The 14,498-nt window shown below is 39.2% G+C and overlaps 3 protein-coding genes and 1 long non-coding RNA gene across 4 annotated transcripts; all 4 read left to right on the top strand.

Annotated features, from left to right (window-relative positions):
• Positions 1-70: 70 nt before the first annotated feature.
• On the top strand, positions 71-4,249 carry LOC130686834 (E3 ubiquitin-protein ligase RNF216-like). Its single transcript, XM_057509999.2, has 12 exons — positions 71-189; positions 825-1,033; positions 1,084-1,367; positions 1,479-1,550; positions 1,614-2,090; positions 2,150-2,343; positions 2,417-2,626; positions 2,704-2,900; positions 2,960-3,050; positions 3,110-3,188; positions 3,254-3,513; positions 3,585-4,249. The coding sequence occupies exons 2-12, from the start codon at positions 828-830 to the stop codon at positions 3,837-3,839; spliced, it is 2,325 nt and encodes a 774-aa protein (XP_057365982.1). The 5' UTR covers positions 71-189; positions 825-827; the 3' UTR covers positions 3,840-4,249.
• Positions 4,250-5,125: 876 nt separating this feature from the next.
• Positions 5,126-6,094, top strand: LOC130686847 (uncharacterized). The gene is made up of 4 exons (XR_008999984.2): positions 5,126-5,198; positions 5,256-5,449; positions 5,514-5,651; positions 5,747-6,094. It is a non-coding gene; the product is annotated as an uncharacterized LOC130686847 (long non-coding RNA).
• A 140-nt stretch (positions 6,095-6,234) lies between these two features.
• LOC132088590 (probable ATP-dependent RNA helicase DDX4) lies at positions 6,235-7,044 on the top strand. The gene is made up of 3 exons (XM_059497658.1): positions 6,235-6,557; positions 6,622-6,900; positions 6,955-7,044. Exons 1-3 carry the CDS (start codon positions 6,492-6,494, stop codon positions 7,012-7,014), a joined length of 405 nt encoding a protein of 134 aa, XP_059353641.1. The 5' UTR covers positions 6,235-6,491; the 3' UTR covers positions 7,015-7,044.
• Positions 7,045-10,506: 3,462 nt separating this feature from the next.
• On the top strand, positions 10,507-14,167 carry LOC130686836 (cyclin-L1-like). Its single transcript, XM_057510002.2, has 7 exons — positions 10,507-10,749; positions 10,841-11,025; positions 11,083-11,203; positions 11,269-11,333; positions 12,655-12,859; positions 12,939-13,194; positions 13,274-14,167. Exons 1-7 carry the CDS (start codon positions 10,534-10,536, stop codon positions 13,756-13,758), a joined length of 1,533 nt encoding a protein of 510 aa, XP_057365985.1. The 5' UTR covers positions 10,507-10,533; the 3' UTR covers positions 13,759-14,167.
• Positions 14,168-14,498: the final 331 nt, after the last annotated feature.

Genomic DNA, 14,498 nt, shown 5'->3' with positions numbered 1-14,498 from the left:
TATTATGACGAAATAAGATATCCGTGTGCGTAGTTGTTGTCTAATCTGACAACGTCCAAAGAATGTTCACCAAAACAAACACGTGTGTTAAGAAACATTTCCAAGAACGTACTTGATTAGGAGCATATGAAAAGAAATGTGGTAGTCTTGTTAGTGACAGTCAAGAGTCTTTCATGATCTCGATTAGGTGTAGGTATTCATTTAATATTTTACACTTTAAATTTTTATCTTGCTTTGATAGTCATAAGTCTTGCAGGGTGATTCACAGTCTTTGTTTACTAGTTCTTCAGGGAAAACCATTCTGCCATAATATTTCTATGGTAACTTTAGTCTTTGGTGCACAAGTTTTTTATCTGCTCTAATAGGGTAAAACAAAAAACGGAGAAAAATGTGCTGGTTATGGGGGAAATTATTGGGTAACAGGAGGAAGGAACTAAGAACTATTTTACAGCTAGCTTTAGAATTTCCTGGGGACTGTACGAAGGTTTTATTTTGCCGAAAATAAAGTGCCTTGTTTTGTTCTGTGTCTGGGCAGTAGAACTATTCTAGAAAATTCTTTTTCAAAGTCTAACGGTTTTTCAAAAGCCATTTTCGAGATTGCAAGTAAAAAATGTCAACCCTTTTTAGAAACACCATAAATTCACCCTTTCTTCATAGGATTATAATCATCTTTGACACTTGGAGGTCCTTAGCCTTTTCAAATTCAAATTCTTGACTATACTTCAGTTTTGTGCTTCACACAAATGATGCCATGAATTATTAATTACAAAAAAGAAAAAATTCTGACTAAACTTGAATAAATAAATTTTTTTTATGTTTCACAGAATATGGCCTTTATGGAAGACATCGCGCGTATTCGTGAGGTTCTTCGTGCCAATGCCCTAAATGAAGTGGTTGACAATGATATTTTAGTCGCCCTTCTTCAACTATATGAATCAGACGATCAACGTGTCGATTTGGTTATTTTGGATTTACAAATTATGCTGGGCAAAGATCTGCCAGTTGGACACCATTTTGGTATGCAGCAGCAAAGGTAAATGTTTTCTTTTGATTACTGACAGCATAAAAAACAAATTTTGTTAGGTGGGAAGAGTTGCAAAGACCAACTAAAATACGGAATCCCGAAGCCTTTATTGATTTGGAAGCCGTCACGAAGGATAATACTGCAGCTGAAGTTATAGTGATTGATCAAGGTCGACCATCGACGTCGGGTATCATTGGTGCTGCCCCTTTGGTGGTTCTCAACAGAAATAAACGTCCCATTTCAGATGCCTCCACAGACAAAAGCCAAGCTAAAAGAGTGTCGCCATCAAAAGCTGGAGAAGATCGCTTTCGCGTTTCTGTTACTGCCACAGTTGTTAATCCAGGTAATGAAATTTTAAATAATTGAACTGGTAACAGAATAGATGGGTTAGTTCCCAAAAGTTATGTTTTTTCTGACAATATTGTAATAAATTCCTATCATACCTGCACCGTAGATCAAACAGTCCGTGCAGGTGTAGTTACGTACCATGCACCTACTGCTGTTCGCATTTCAATGCCACCCTCAGGTAATATATTTTATATTAAACATGATATGTAGATAATGTTCGATCAGTTTCTGCGTGACACAGCCCCCAGAAAAAGTTCATCTACTGTCGCTAAGATACCAGTAAAGAAAGGGAACAGCTACGAATCCAAGTATAGGCATCGTGAACAGAATGGTGTTCACCCCATTACTGTCGCGGAAGATGATTTGAGTTCCAAAGAGCCCCTCGAATCAACATCAGTAAAATTTCACAAAGCTACGCTTAGCACCATACCAGCAATTAATGTCAAGTTTGCCGCCTTCAAGGCAACCGAGTTCATAACGTTGCGAAAGTCTGCTTGGCGTTTGGAAGAGTATCTTGCTTCAATGAAATCAGACATGACTCTGACCATACCCAAAAAGGATATACTTTGGAATCCACCAGTAGAAATGGAAGCGGAACATCAACGTTTGTTTCAACATGTTTACGACAAGTTTATTAACGAAAAAGTGGAATTTCTCGTTCGCGCTCTTCCCGACGTTGATCCAGACTTTTTGGAGGAAAAAGTGAACAGTGTTCAAGGTCTTTTAAACATTGATGTTATTGCCGTTTATGAAATTTTATTTTTCTTTTGTATAAAGGTGACGAAGAAAGGATAAGGAGTTTCCTGACTGAGATTTTGGAGGGAAATATGCAATACCCCACAAGAGCTGACTACAATCGGCGAAAAGAATATAACATTTTAGCTAACAAGTTCTTCACAGTCGAAGAATTTTTGGAACTTTACGACAACCCTCTCACTTACTTTAGAGACGACAGCAGAGTCACTGATGCGGTAAATCCGGAAAACAAAATTCAACTAAACCACATAGTATAGAAACAGGGTAGTAATGCATGTGTCGTTTCAGGCATATCGTGAGGAAGCTATTAATCAACTGAAAAAGGACTTTAGATTTGCAAGTTTAACGAATATTCGCCGAGTATTCCACAACAAAAACTATCATTATACTCCGGCTTACTTCGAACTTCGTACAAATTCAGTGACTAATCAAAGGAAAACAAAGCGTACTGCTCATGAATGCACTGGAACAGCAAAAGATTTGTTTCTAATCCAAGAGGTATTTTTATATTTCTTCCTGTGTTTGTTTTGTTGCACGAATGAACTATCGTTTACTGGTGATTAAACGTTCACCAGATTGCATTTGTCGCCCTACAACCGGAAATAGATATTTACCTGAAGAACAAAGAGCAAATGCGAAAAGACGCGGTGGTTATTGCACGTGCCAACGGAACTTTGCTTGATTGTCCTATTTGCTGTGAGGATGAACTGACTTATCTTGATCTCATCTATTGTTCCATGGGCCATGGAGTGTGTCGAAATTGTGTCAGCCGGTAGGTGCAGCACCAATAAATTTCTTAGTTATACATGTAAATATATAATAATGTTACAGGCAATCTGAAGAGCTAATTGGTTTGATGAAAAACCATGTTCCATGCTTATTTCCTGAATGCACCACCGAGTATACCCTTCGTGATCTCAAGGTAATATTATTGAACTATTCCTAAATTTCAAATGTTGATGTTACCGTTTGAAACACTAGGAGGTGCTAAAAAAGTCAATTTTTTGCTGTTTGGAAAAAAGGCGACAGGCCGAAGAGGTGTCTGCTGCTGGTATTGAAGGTATTAAATAACATTGGTTGTTAAGTCGATAGTCCGTATTTAATCAGAACTCCATCGTATCACAGGGCTAGAGTCATGTCCATTCTGTGAATATTGCGAAGTGCCTCGAGAGAACGATCGTTTATTTACATGTAAAAACCCTGGGTGCTGTAAAGTATCGTGTCGCCAATGTCGTGAGTCCAATCATTTACCGTTGCGGTGCGAAGAATTTGCCATGAAGCAGAGACTCACTCATTACGTGGAGACCAAAATGACGGAAGCCTTGGTACGCCAATGCCCTAGCTGCAAAAAGAACTTTGTCAAAGCAGATGGTTGCAATAAAATGGTAAGGCTGTTGTTGTTACGTTTTTCCTCCGCTTTTTATTGTTTTGTTTCATTTCTTAAATCATACTTTAGGTTTGTCCATGTGGTGCAATCATGTGCTACATCTGCCGTCAGCAGATTAAGGACTACAACCACTTCTCGAATAATCCACTTCAGCAGCCTAGCACACCGGTACCGTCCAAACCTAAAAATGCGAAATGCCCATTGTACTCGGATACCTTAAAGATGCACGAAGAAGAAGTTGCCAAGAGCGCTGCAAGAGCTCGAGCTGAACTAGCATCATCTAATCCCAACATCCGTGTTGATTTAGTTTTGGGCAAAAATTAGCAATAGTTTGTATGGAAATAATTTTCTCCTAGTTCATGTTGAAAAAGGGAAAGCACACTACCTGATATTTAAAAATGTTAGTCCCTTAACGAAGTCGTCGCGGTGAAGTCTGTACTATTGCCATCTCATCGCAGTCTCAATTCCTGATTTGGTATTCAAGTTCCCAGGCCTGTTTTTTTTTTCGATTTCCATTCTCGTTGACTGGTAGCGTATACTTTCTACTAGTCGTTATGGCTTTTCCCTTTTTCTTTTTTTTTTACGTTTATATTTTAAAGTTGCTTAAAAAGCGGATCCAAAATTGTTTCGATGTTAATAGTTTTCATGTGTTCCTTTAAAAAACGATCGGCACACAATTGTACGTCTGTCTCCGTATTGTGTAATCTATTCGTTGATCACCTAGAACAAACTTATGGGTCAAAATCCTTAATGAAATTCAGAAAATTTTTGATATAAATTCACGTTTTCCGAAAAGAAATAGTTGATTTTTTTCTTATTTGTCTTAGTTGAGTAGCATAGTATGGCAATCCGTTTTACCCCAAAAAAAAAAAAAATTTCGGCCTTTTTTTTCTTTTTTACAGCTATGGCCATCTATCGGCCAGATTCCTACTTAATTTCTAAATACAACTTTACGAATTCTAGCCATATAAATATATAATTTTTTAAATTAATAACTTTATTTTATTAAAATATAACTATACAATAACTATTTTGTTATATTCTACTTACTTAACTTCATTAGTATTACTATTAACTATTAACTTTCCATTTTGTGCTGCAGCAATTATAATGAATGTAATTCTAATAGCAATGAGAATAATTGCTTGTTTTAGGTATAAATAATATGTTTGAGTAATATAAAGTCATTATTGGTTGTTGCGATGTGAAAATAATACACAATAACGTCTTTATATTACTCAAACATATTAATTTTCTTAAGTTAAATTTTCATTTGGATAAGTACTCTAAATGTTTAAAAACATTTAGTTTGTGGCGGATAAAATTTCTCGTAATGACTTTTGCGTCCACAAGAGGCGCCTTAAACCGTGGCTCATCGGACAGTTTTTTTTTTCAGGCATATTTTTAGATTGGCTTAACGCGTGTAGTCTGCCTTTAGTTAGTTTACCTTTACTCGCTAGATAGACCGTCCTCGCTAGATTTTACTTCTTGACCTCTCTATATAATCTTATTTGTTTCATTTTGTTCTACATTTTTTCTGTCCAGGGTCACAAGGTAAGTGTTTTCTTGTATTCCTAGTGTGATTACTTTAAATTGTGGTTTTGTTTAACAGTGTGAAGGACATTTTGCCAGAGTGTCCACAAGCTGGTGGGGGCGGCGGTAGTGGTCCGTTGACGTCACAAAGTAAGATGAAAATATCGAAACATGTGTTCGAACTTAACTTCTTGGTGCTTTTTATAGTATGGGGAAGGGGGACATTTCTCGAAGGATTGTCCACAAGAGGGTCGCGGCGGTGGTGGAAGTCGTACCTGCCATGAGATAAACAAAAAACAAAAGAAACATCATTTTTAGTGCTCATTTTTAATGAAGAAGAGGGCAATGTAGCAAGGGATTTTCCTCAAGGAGGAAGCATTGGTGGCAGCAACTGTTATGATGTAAATATCAATTATATCTTCACAAAAATATTTTATGTTCCAGTGTTCATTGTTTTACTCCTAGTGTAATGAAGCTGACCACACCTTGAAAGGCTGCCCGAATCTCTTCAGTGAATTGACGGAAGATGGAAAGCAACATGAGCAATTCATTCCAGAAGCTGTGACATGTGATGAAAAGGAACTGTTTAAGGGCATCTTCTATGTAGGAACACTTTAAAAATTTTGATAAAGTCGTCCTCCATCTAAGCCATTTCTCGAAACTGTATTTTTTTTAAATATCTATTGCGTTTGCTTTAGGCTACAGGAAAAGATGTACTTCAATACATAACATCATTCGAAAAAGCCGGCCTGCACCAACTACTACTTCAAAACATTAAGAATTCTGGCTACATAAAACCAACACCTGTTCATAAAGCTTCAGTTGTAGTTATCCTTGCCAAAAGAGGTTTAATTGCTTGTGCGGTCACGGGCTCCGGAAAAACGGTAATCCAACTAATTAACGCTGTGTAATTTTGAAACCTTGATGCCCTCGTACTGACTTGATTCGAATGGGTCGGTATGAACTGGGTAAGTTGAAGTAAAAGTAATTTTGAGTGGGCACGCCGGTGATTGCGACTACTAAAAGGTCCAATTGCATCTAAGATACTCAACAAACCCTTCATGATATTCGTTGATTAAGTCATCTAAAAATTTTACATTTTTTCATGCAGGCGGCGTACTTGGTACCGGTTATGAACATATTGTTAGAACAAGGTGTTGTTGGTGCGTCTCATGCCATGGGGAAAAAGCCAGAAGTTTTAATTGTCGCACCCACTCGTGAATTGGTCATTCAAATTCACCGCGAGGCGTGTAAATTCTCCTACAGTTCGGTTTTAAAGTCTGTGATTATATATGGAGGAACTCTCACGAGGCATCAGCGGTCAAATCTTCAAGCTGGGTGCAATATTTTTGTCGCGACCGCGGGGCGATTCAATGATTTTCTCGACCGTGAAGTATTTGACTTCTCGGGAGTCAGGTTTTAAATTTTGACGAAGCTGATCGAATGCTTGATATGGGTTTCGGTCCCAATGTTGAAAAAATTGTCAATCATCCAACGATGCATCCGAAAGTATGTTCTCGATGGCTTTTGAGTATGAGATTTTACTGATGTAATACTATTTGTTTCTCTGTAGGGAATCCGTCGTGTTTGTATGTTTTCGGCTACATTCCCAGATGAAGTGCAAGCGCTGGCTGCGACGTACATGGAAGACTACATATTCGTCACAACAGGCATTGTCGGTGGCACCAATCCGGATGTTGAACAGCTGTTTTTTCAGTGCTCGAAAAGAGATAAGAGAGCTAAGCTGATCGAAGTTTTACAAGATCTCGGTGGTGCCAAGACTATCCTTTTTGTCAACAGCAAAAAGACCGCGGATTTCGTCGCTGCATTCTCGTGCAATAACAACTTACAAGTAAGAATCAAAACTGTTGGAATTGGGCAAAGTGTCTTAACTTTAAATGTCTAGTCTCCAGCATCCATGGTGAGCGTAAACGAAAATCGTAAATGTCTCTTCCGAAGCTTCTGACAGAAGAATATGCTCGCAATCAACTCACGAATCATGTAAGGTATGAAATATATATATGAATTAAGAGTTTTTATGCCTAATGGTGTTTTACTGTCTTATTATAGATGAACAATAAATTTTGATCAGAAAAGGTTTCTTGTTTGGGGCAAGGTCCTGAATACATTATTATGTTTGGATACACTACATGGAATTTCCATACTTCATTCAGATTCTCATTTAAAAACGGTATTTAATTTTTCATAAATTGAAGTGCATATCTGGGCTCCCTTCCTTTCCGTAGCCCCGTTTCCCCTTGACTCGTAATAAGCCCGTAGGGGGTCATGCCCCTACTGTACGGTATATATAAAAATAACATATACCGAGGTTTGGAGGGCTCTGGCCGGAAAGGGGACGTGGGGGTCCGCTTAGTCCGATGATGTGTTCACGGAGGGCGACGTGGCTATCCACAAATCCGAACTAAAGGTTAATCGCTCCAGTAAAAATGTTCCAAATCTTCGGCTCTTCTTCCGGCTTCTCTTAGCCAATCACCGGGTAATCTCCCCGGTGGGTCAACAAGGCAGTGTCTCCCCCTGCCTGGGTTGACGGCAACTTTTGAAAGGGCTATTGTGCCTTTTTAAAGTTGCAAAAATAATTGTAATGTGCAGAGAATTGTCAATAAATTTTTTTTTTATAAAATATTTTTTCCAAAATTTGTTTCTTTCATTGTCTATTTTCGCTGTGTTCACACATTACATTTATCAACTTTTTTTTTATTTAGCTAGCTCAATTCACCTTTATCGTTTTTGCCAGCTTTGATGGTAAGCATTGTTTCCATTGGTTTATCGTTTATCTGTAAGTATTCAATTATTATTTATTACACTCTTGGAATTCTTCAACTTAGATTCAAGGAACAACGTGTAATACCTGGATGTTTTCTGAAGTAATTTTTTATTTGTATTTTATTTTACTCGTATGGGAACCGATCCCCAGACATTCAGCGTGCAACGCCGATGCTCTAACATTGAGCCACGAGATATATGTAAATTTTGTATTATCGCATATCATATGTTATCGTCTAGGATGTTTATGCAGTCTTTCACAACTATATGTTTATCTGTCTATTGCATTCATTAGGTCCATAGCTCTGTGGTAGAGCCTTTAGCTCCGATATCTGTTACCCTGGGTTCAAACCTCAGTAGATGTATAAAATTGAAGCAGAATAAATGTAGAAAAGAATTTTGCAGTATTGCATTTCAGTTTTATTCTAAGTGTAAATGCAAGTCCGCAAGCCACTAGAAAAAAGCCAACTTGACATCATATGATTCATAGCTCATTGGTAGAGCATCGGCGCGGTATGCCGAACATCCAGGGTTCGATCCCTGGATAATAGTTGAATGCTTACATAAAACCAATGGAAACAATGTTTACCATTAAACGTGGCCCAATGCTTACCATCAAAGGTGGGAAAAACAATATAGGTGATTTGAGTTAGCTAAATAAAAAAAAAAGTTGATAAATGTAATGTGTGAACACAGCGAAAACAGACAATGAAAGAAACAAATTTTGGAAAAAATATTTTATAAAAAAAAAAAATTTATTGACAATTCTCTGCACATTATAATTATTTTTGCAACTTTAAAAAGGCACAATAGCCCTTTCAATAGTTGCCGTCAACCCAGGCAGGGGGAGACACTGCCTTGTTGACCCACCGGGGAGATTACCCGGTGATTGGCTAAGAGAAGCCGGAAGAAGAGCCGAAGATTTGGAACATTTTTACTGGAGCGATTAACCTTTAGTTCGGATTTGTGGATAGCCACATCGCCCTCCGTGAACACATCATCGGACTAAGCGGACCCCCACGTCCCCTTTCCGGCCAGAGCCCTCCAAACCTCGGTATATGTTATTTTTATATATACCGTACAGTAGGGGCATGACCCCCTACGGGCTTATTACGAGTCAAGGGGAAACGGGGCTACGGAAAGGAAGGGAGCCCAGATATGCACTTCAATTGTTTAAATATAAAATACCGTCTCGGGAATCCGAATGAAGTATAGAAATGTCATGTCATCCATCCAATCATTACAATTTATTCAGTGTCTTGCCCCAACCAAGAATCTTTTCAGATCCAATGTTACTATTAACCTATACTGAGAAAAGAAAAACAACACCATTAAGCATCTCAATTGTTGCTCATGTGACTTACATGACTCATAGATTCAACTTCTGGCAGAAGCTTGGGAAAGGCCATACAAATTGCAGATGAACATCATTGTATAAGGCTCTTGAATGATAAAATAGCACCCGTAGAATGTTGCATTGTTGATAGTTGTGTTCCCAGTATGCTAAAAATCTTTTCCTATTGGATAATTTTTTTTTTTGTAGATTAGACATGGTTGGCAAAAAGGAGGAGAAATGCTTCGTCATAAATTCAAGAGTTTTTCAAGAAAATTCCTTTCATACCTAAAGAGTCCATGTATGATGTTCATCGCTGCAATGCCAGCAAAGTGAAACATCTTTAGGGCCATTTAAGTACCCAGCTTCACCAACACTCTGAACGTAAAGGACAAGTTGTTCTTTAGCAAGAGAAGCAGAATTATTTGAGACTTCTAGCTGTGACAGAACTATAAAGGATTGCTGTTATACAGGATTCATTTACACAAGATGGTATTTCTCATTAGACAATGTGCACACTCTATTACTTTACCTCATACCTTAATGGTAATGCACTCTCAGTGTTTTTTCAACTGTAGGCTCACTCTTCCATCCTGTAACACTTCCAGACTTGACTTGATCACCCGCTAAAATTCTGTGAATACAAAATAATAGCATTAAAAATACTTTTTTGATAGACAAAAAACCGAAAAGTACCTAATCCATGTTTGATGTTGAACTCATGCCATTTCTGGGTTTCCGTACCACACCCATTTTCGGCAGTCTTTATGGCAATGTTAATCAAAGCCACACGTCCCACTATGAAATGGATGTTGAAAAGCAAATAAAAACCTGTTGAGATGGATATCAGGATAATCAGAATAGATCTCAATCAACTTCAGTTATTCCCTTCCCTATACTACTTAGTGACATAGCATAATAGATATACTTGCCTCAATTCAGAACCATAGACCAACGGAAAAGAACACAGAAATGTAGCTGTGAAAGCAGATCACTTTAAAACACAGGATCAGGTATAGATCACCTAAGAGTAGACCGAAAATGCAAAGGCAAAAATATTGGGCACGATTGCAGTTTACTAAGCATAGTAGCAAAATAAAATAATTATCAAAGAAAAACACATACACACTTGAGCTGCCGAATGGGTAAGTTTGATGCAATCTATGGCAATCCGTTTTCCCCCTATCTTTCTGTTTTACTGCTATCGACCGGTAGATGGCGATAGCAGGGAAATAGAAAAAAAAGGCCGATATTTTATTTTTTTGGGGTGGGGGTTTAAAACAGATTGCCATATAGGTGCTTCCACCTATTGTTCCACGTCAACAGTTTGACTAGTGCACGCATCATATTCGCAGCGTTCGTCGAAAAATGGCTGACAAGCAAAGCGACACGCTGTTAGCCGCCAAAGTTCCCAAACATTACGGACGTGTTATCATTAATTTAGAAAATTGCCTCCTTCCCCCAGAAAGACTTGCATGTACTGCTTCGAGTCTCGATGGATTGGACCCTGAAACTGAGATGGATCTCAGGATCCTTGGCTGTGAGCTGATCCAAACTGCCGGAATTCTCTTGAGATTACCACAGGTTGTTGCTTGTTGCCTTAGAATTGAAGTTACGATTATGTTTTTTTCGTATGCATTTTCTAAGCTTGTTTCTTTATGTCTTCGGCAAGTAGGTTGCAATGGCTACAGGGCAAGTCCTGTTTCACAGATTCTACCACAGCAAATCGTTTGTTCGCCAACCGATGGAAATAACTGCTATGGGCTGCCTCTGTTGTGCTTCTAAAGTTGAAGAGGCTCCTAGAAGGATAAGAGATGTGATATCTGTTTTTGAGCACATCAAGCAAGTTCGTGGTGGAAAGTAAGGTTTCCTAATTTACCATTAGCTGAAAAGTTTTGTAATAAGATTTGTATTTAGAACAATTGAACCTGTATTGCTAGACCAAGGTTATATTAATTTAAAAAATCAAGTTATTAAAGCAGAAAGAAGAGTTCTCAAAGAACTAGGTTTCTGTGTTCATGTGAAACATCCACACAAGGTTCATAAACAACTTTTTTTTCCCTATCATAATGGATTTATTTGATTATTATTTGATTGATATAGATTGTTGTTATGTACCTGCAAATACTGGGATTTGAGAAGAACAAGCGACTTGTCCAGCTTTCCTGGTAAGATATCTTCGCCTTTTCATTAATTACATATGGACAGTCAATACTGTGTTGCCTAATGAGATATCATGGCTGAATCTTCAATGATACTTGACAATTGCAATTGAGGGTCATGGGAGTGTAACATTTTTGAGTTGCACACTTTACCAATCATTAATTTACAGCGGTAAACAGAATCACCTAAAATCAAATATTGCTTTTCCCAACTTTTTCTGAACAAGATAGGTACACAAAAGGGATAAGAGAGGGTTGTCTTAGTAGTGGGAAAATTTTGTGAGATATAATGGTTTGGATTGGGGAAAATTCAGGCATGGATAGGTAAAAGTCATTGTAGTGATGATTTTATTAACTTTTCATTTTTGGTTCTCGCCTAACAGTGTTTAGGTGAGGACCGGGGTGTCCCCATTGAGTCGGTAAGTAGCGGTGAGAGGTAGAACGAGGGTTCCCCGCCATACGCCTGCGTATCGGCTCCTCCTCCTCTCATCCTTCCATCAAGGCTGGAACGTCGGCCATGTCGGGGCTGGGCTAGGCTGAACCACGCCCACTGCATCTGCCGTCGGGTTATATTTATTTTGGCTTTTTTTTTTTCTGGAGAGTGCCTCAACCTCACTTCAATTGCCATTTGACTTGAGATGGCTTGCCTCTCTACCCATTCAATCCAAATGTTCTCCATGAGTTCAGTCATTTTGTGTCACCCTCACTTGGCGTATTCTCTCACTTGATGAGTCAAAATTGGGTTTCTCTATACAAAACGATTCAAATATTTACTCTTAAAATTTCAGCAGGCAACGCTGTTTTCACTATTATTATCATTCTGGAGGCTTTTGCCCAGCACCGGTGAGCTCACATCTTCTGCCGAGCATCTGTGAAATCCACGTCTGTCAGCCGGCTTTAAAATTTGCGTCTTGTCACTCGTCTCGCTGCATCTCTTTTTCTTAGTTTGTTTTGGCTAGCCATTTTTAATTCATTTAGATTTATTTTCCTTTTATCCTTTCCTAATGAAAAGAGCATGCTTTTCAAAATCGCTTTGAAATAATGACTGAAGTCATGGACACACGGTTACTTGGATCGTGGTGTCCGTGTAGTGAAAGCCTAGCCCAAAATGCGACCAACGAGTCGTGCCTCAGTGATTTGTAATTCATATATTTTTTTTAATTTTTTTTCATTATGTGTGCTCATTTTATCTACCCCCCTTACACAAAATATTGACCGCTATTGAGGTCCGGTTCTTGTGCCTTTTTTTTTTTTTTTTTTTTTTTTTTTTTTTACTTTGTCTTTCCTCCCTCCCAAAACGTGCCGCGTTCTTTTTGTTCTCGTGCAGGAATTATATGAACGACTCACTGAGGACGGACGTCTTTGTTCGCTACAGTCCCGAAACCATCGCTTGTGCCTGTATCTACCTCAGTGCTCGGAAGCTGGGCATTGTTCTTCCGAAAAAACCCGCTTGGTATCTTCTATTTGGTAGCGTCGAAACTGATTTAAAGGACATTTCCATCCGCATTCTCAAACTCTATGCGCGCGCAAAGGTATATCTGTTCATCTTTCCTCTTATCATTCTGTATTACATTTTCGTTTTTGTTTTTCTTGCTAATTCGTATTTGGCAGCCGGACGCTGACCAGCTGGACAAGATAGTATCGCAGCTGGAACAAGCGTATCAGGAAAGCCGCCAACGATTGAAACAAGCAGTTCAAGAAGGCGGTGCTTCAGGAGTTGCCTCGGGAGGAACAGCCACGCCTATAAAAAATGAGAATCATTCGACTTTCAGTCCGGGTGTGGCTGTCGCTACTGTAACACAACAACCAGAAATAAACAAAGGCATCTCGGCCGATTCTGTTGGAAGCACGCCATCCAGTTCCAAAGGTATTGAGACGTCAGTTGGTGATCAAACCGATGCCAAAAGCAGTGACTAAGTGCAGCAAAAATGTGTTTTCCTTTGTAGGTGAAGAAAAGAACCATGTGACGTCGGCAGCAACGAAAAAGAGTTCCAAATTGGTGGAAAGTCCTCCCCGGTCTCCGTCCATGAGCCCTTCTGATAAGCAGGGCAAGGACAGGCGACGCAAGTCGCGTCACCACAGTCACCACCACCACCACCGGAAGAAGCGCTCACGTTCCCGCAGCCGAACTCGTTCCCGGTCGCGTTCCAGAGATGACAAGCGACGAGAGCAGCGGGAACGCGGTGACAGGACAGGCAACGATAAAGATAACAAAAGAAAAGAGAGGGATTCTACTCAGAAAAGCACAACAGCGACAAGTGATAGGTACGGAGGAGGAGAAGGTCGTGATCGAGAACGGGATCGTGAAAAAGAACGCGATTATAAATATCGTAGTAAAGATAGCCACAGCCTAAGAGAAGAGAAAAGAGATTCAAAGAAGGAGAGGTCGAGACATCGGGATCGATCCCTGTCTCGGGACAGACGACGTTGATGTGCATTCTTTGAAAAGTTTGAAACAAAAACACAAAACCTCAACCAACGATGATAATGTCTTGTCATCCATACATCCTCCTTAAAAAACAAAATTCATCATTTTTTTTTTTTGTTTTTTTTGTCTCTTTTTCTTTCTCTATTTGTGTCTGCCTTTCGTTTGTGTCTGTCTTTTCCAACACACCTTTTTGGCTGACGGCAGCTCACATGGTTCCATACGAATGTATTTTCTTTCTACTCTTCTCCGTCTGGCCTGTTTTAGATTCAATTGAACATCCCCCGCCAACCGCCCTGATTCCGACGTCTCTTTTGGTTTGTCCCTCCCTTTTTCGTTTACGCGAAAAGGAAGTGTTTCCATTTTTATGAAATAAAAAAGAGAAGAAAAATACAAAATGGTGCATTCATGCGAAGCGACGACAGTTCTCTCCTTCCTTTTCGCAGATATTTCGACTGTCAACATCACGGACGAATCTAATTCGATAGCAGCGGTACCTGAATCGTTTTGCGCAACAATGGGGGGGAGATAAAAGCAATGAAAGCCGAGGACGCCATTTTTTGTGTGTGTACCGTTGAGCAAATATGAAATGGGTTTATCAGCATCCAGCAACTACATCCGACGTGTTGGATGACTCCTTTTCTGGCCGTTTGAATTGTTCGAGTTTTCTTGTAACAAGACCAACCTTGGCACGACGATGTTGCAAGTTTTCGTGATCTTGCCGCCGCCCAACTAGGTGCGTCCAT

This window comes from Daphnia carinata, chromosome 2, assembly GCF_022539665.2.
Source record: "Daphnia carinata strain CSIRO-1 chromosome 2, CSIRO_AGI_Dcar_HiC_V3, whole genome shotgun sequence".
NCBI classification, from domain to species: domain Eukaryota; kingdom Metazoa; phylum Arthropoda; class Branchiopoda; order Diplostraca; family Daphniidae; genus Daphnia; species Daphnia carinata.
Note: the sequence above shows the minus strand (reverse complement) of the source record. Positions and strands in the feature narration are given on the sequence as shown.

Coding starts and splice junctions, on each gene's coding strand:
- LOC130686834 (XM_057509999.2), top strand. CDS start 828: ATGGCCTTTATGGAAGACATCGCGCGTATTCGTGAGGTTCTTCGTGCC. Junction 2,091..2,149: donor AAAAGTGAACAGTGTTCAAG/GTCTTTTAAACA, acceptor TTTTGTATAAAG/GTGACGAAGAAAGGATAAGG. Junction 2,901..2,959: donor TGTCGAAATTGTGTCAGCCG/GTAGGTGCAGCA, acceptor ATAATGTTACAG/GCAATCTGAAGAGCTAATTG.
- LOC130686836 (XM_057510002.2), top strand. CDS start 10,534: ATGGCTGACAAGCAAAGCGACACGCTGTTAGCCGCCAAAGTTCCCAAA. Junction 10,750..10,840: donor TTCTCTTGAGATTACCACAG/GTTGTTGCTTGT, acceptor TTCGGCAAGTAG/GTTGCAATGGCTACAGGGCA. Junction 11,204..11,268: donor ATGTGAAACATCCACACAAG/GTTCATAAACAA, acceptor TGATTGATATAG/ATTGTTGTTATGTACCTGCA.
- LOC132088590 (XM_059497658.1), top strand. CDS start 6,492: ATGCTTGATATGGGTTTCGGTCCCAATGTTGAAAAAATTGTCAATCAT. Junction 6,558..6,621: donor ATCCAACGATGCATCCGAAA/GTATGTTCTCGA, acceptor GTTTCTCTGTAG/GGAATCCGTCGTGTTTGTAT. Junction 6,901..6,954: donor CGTGCAATAACAACTTACAA/GTAAGAATCAAA, acceptor TTAAATGTCTAG/TCTCCAGCATCCATGGTGAG.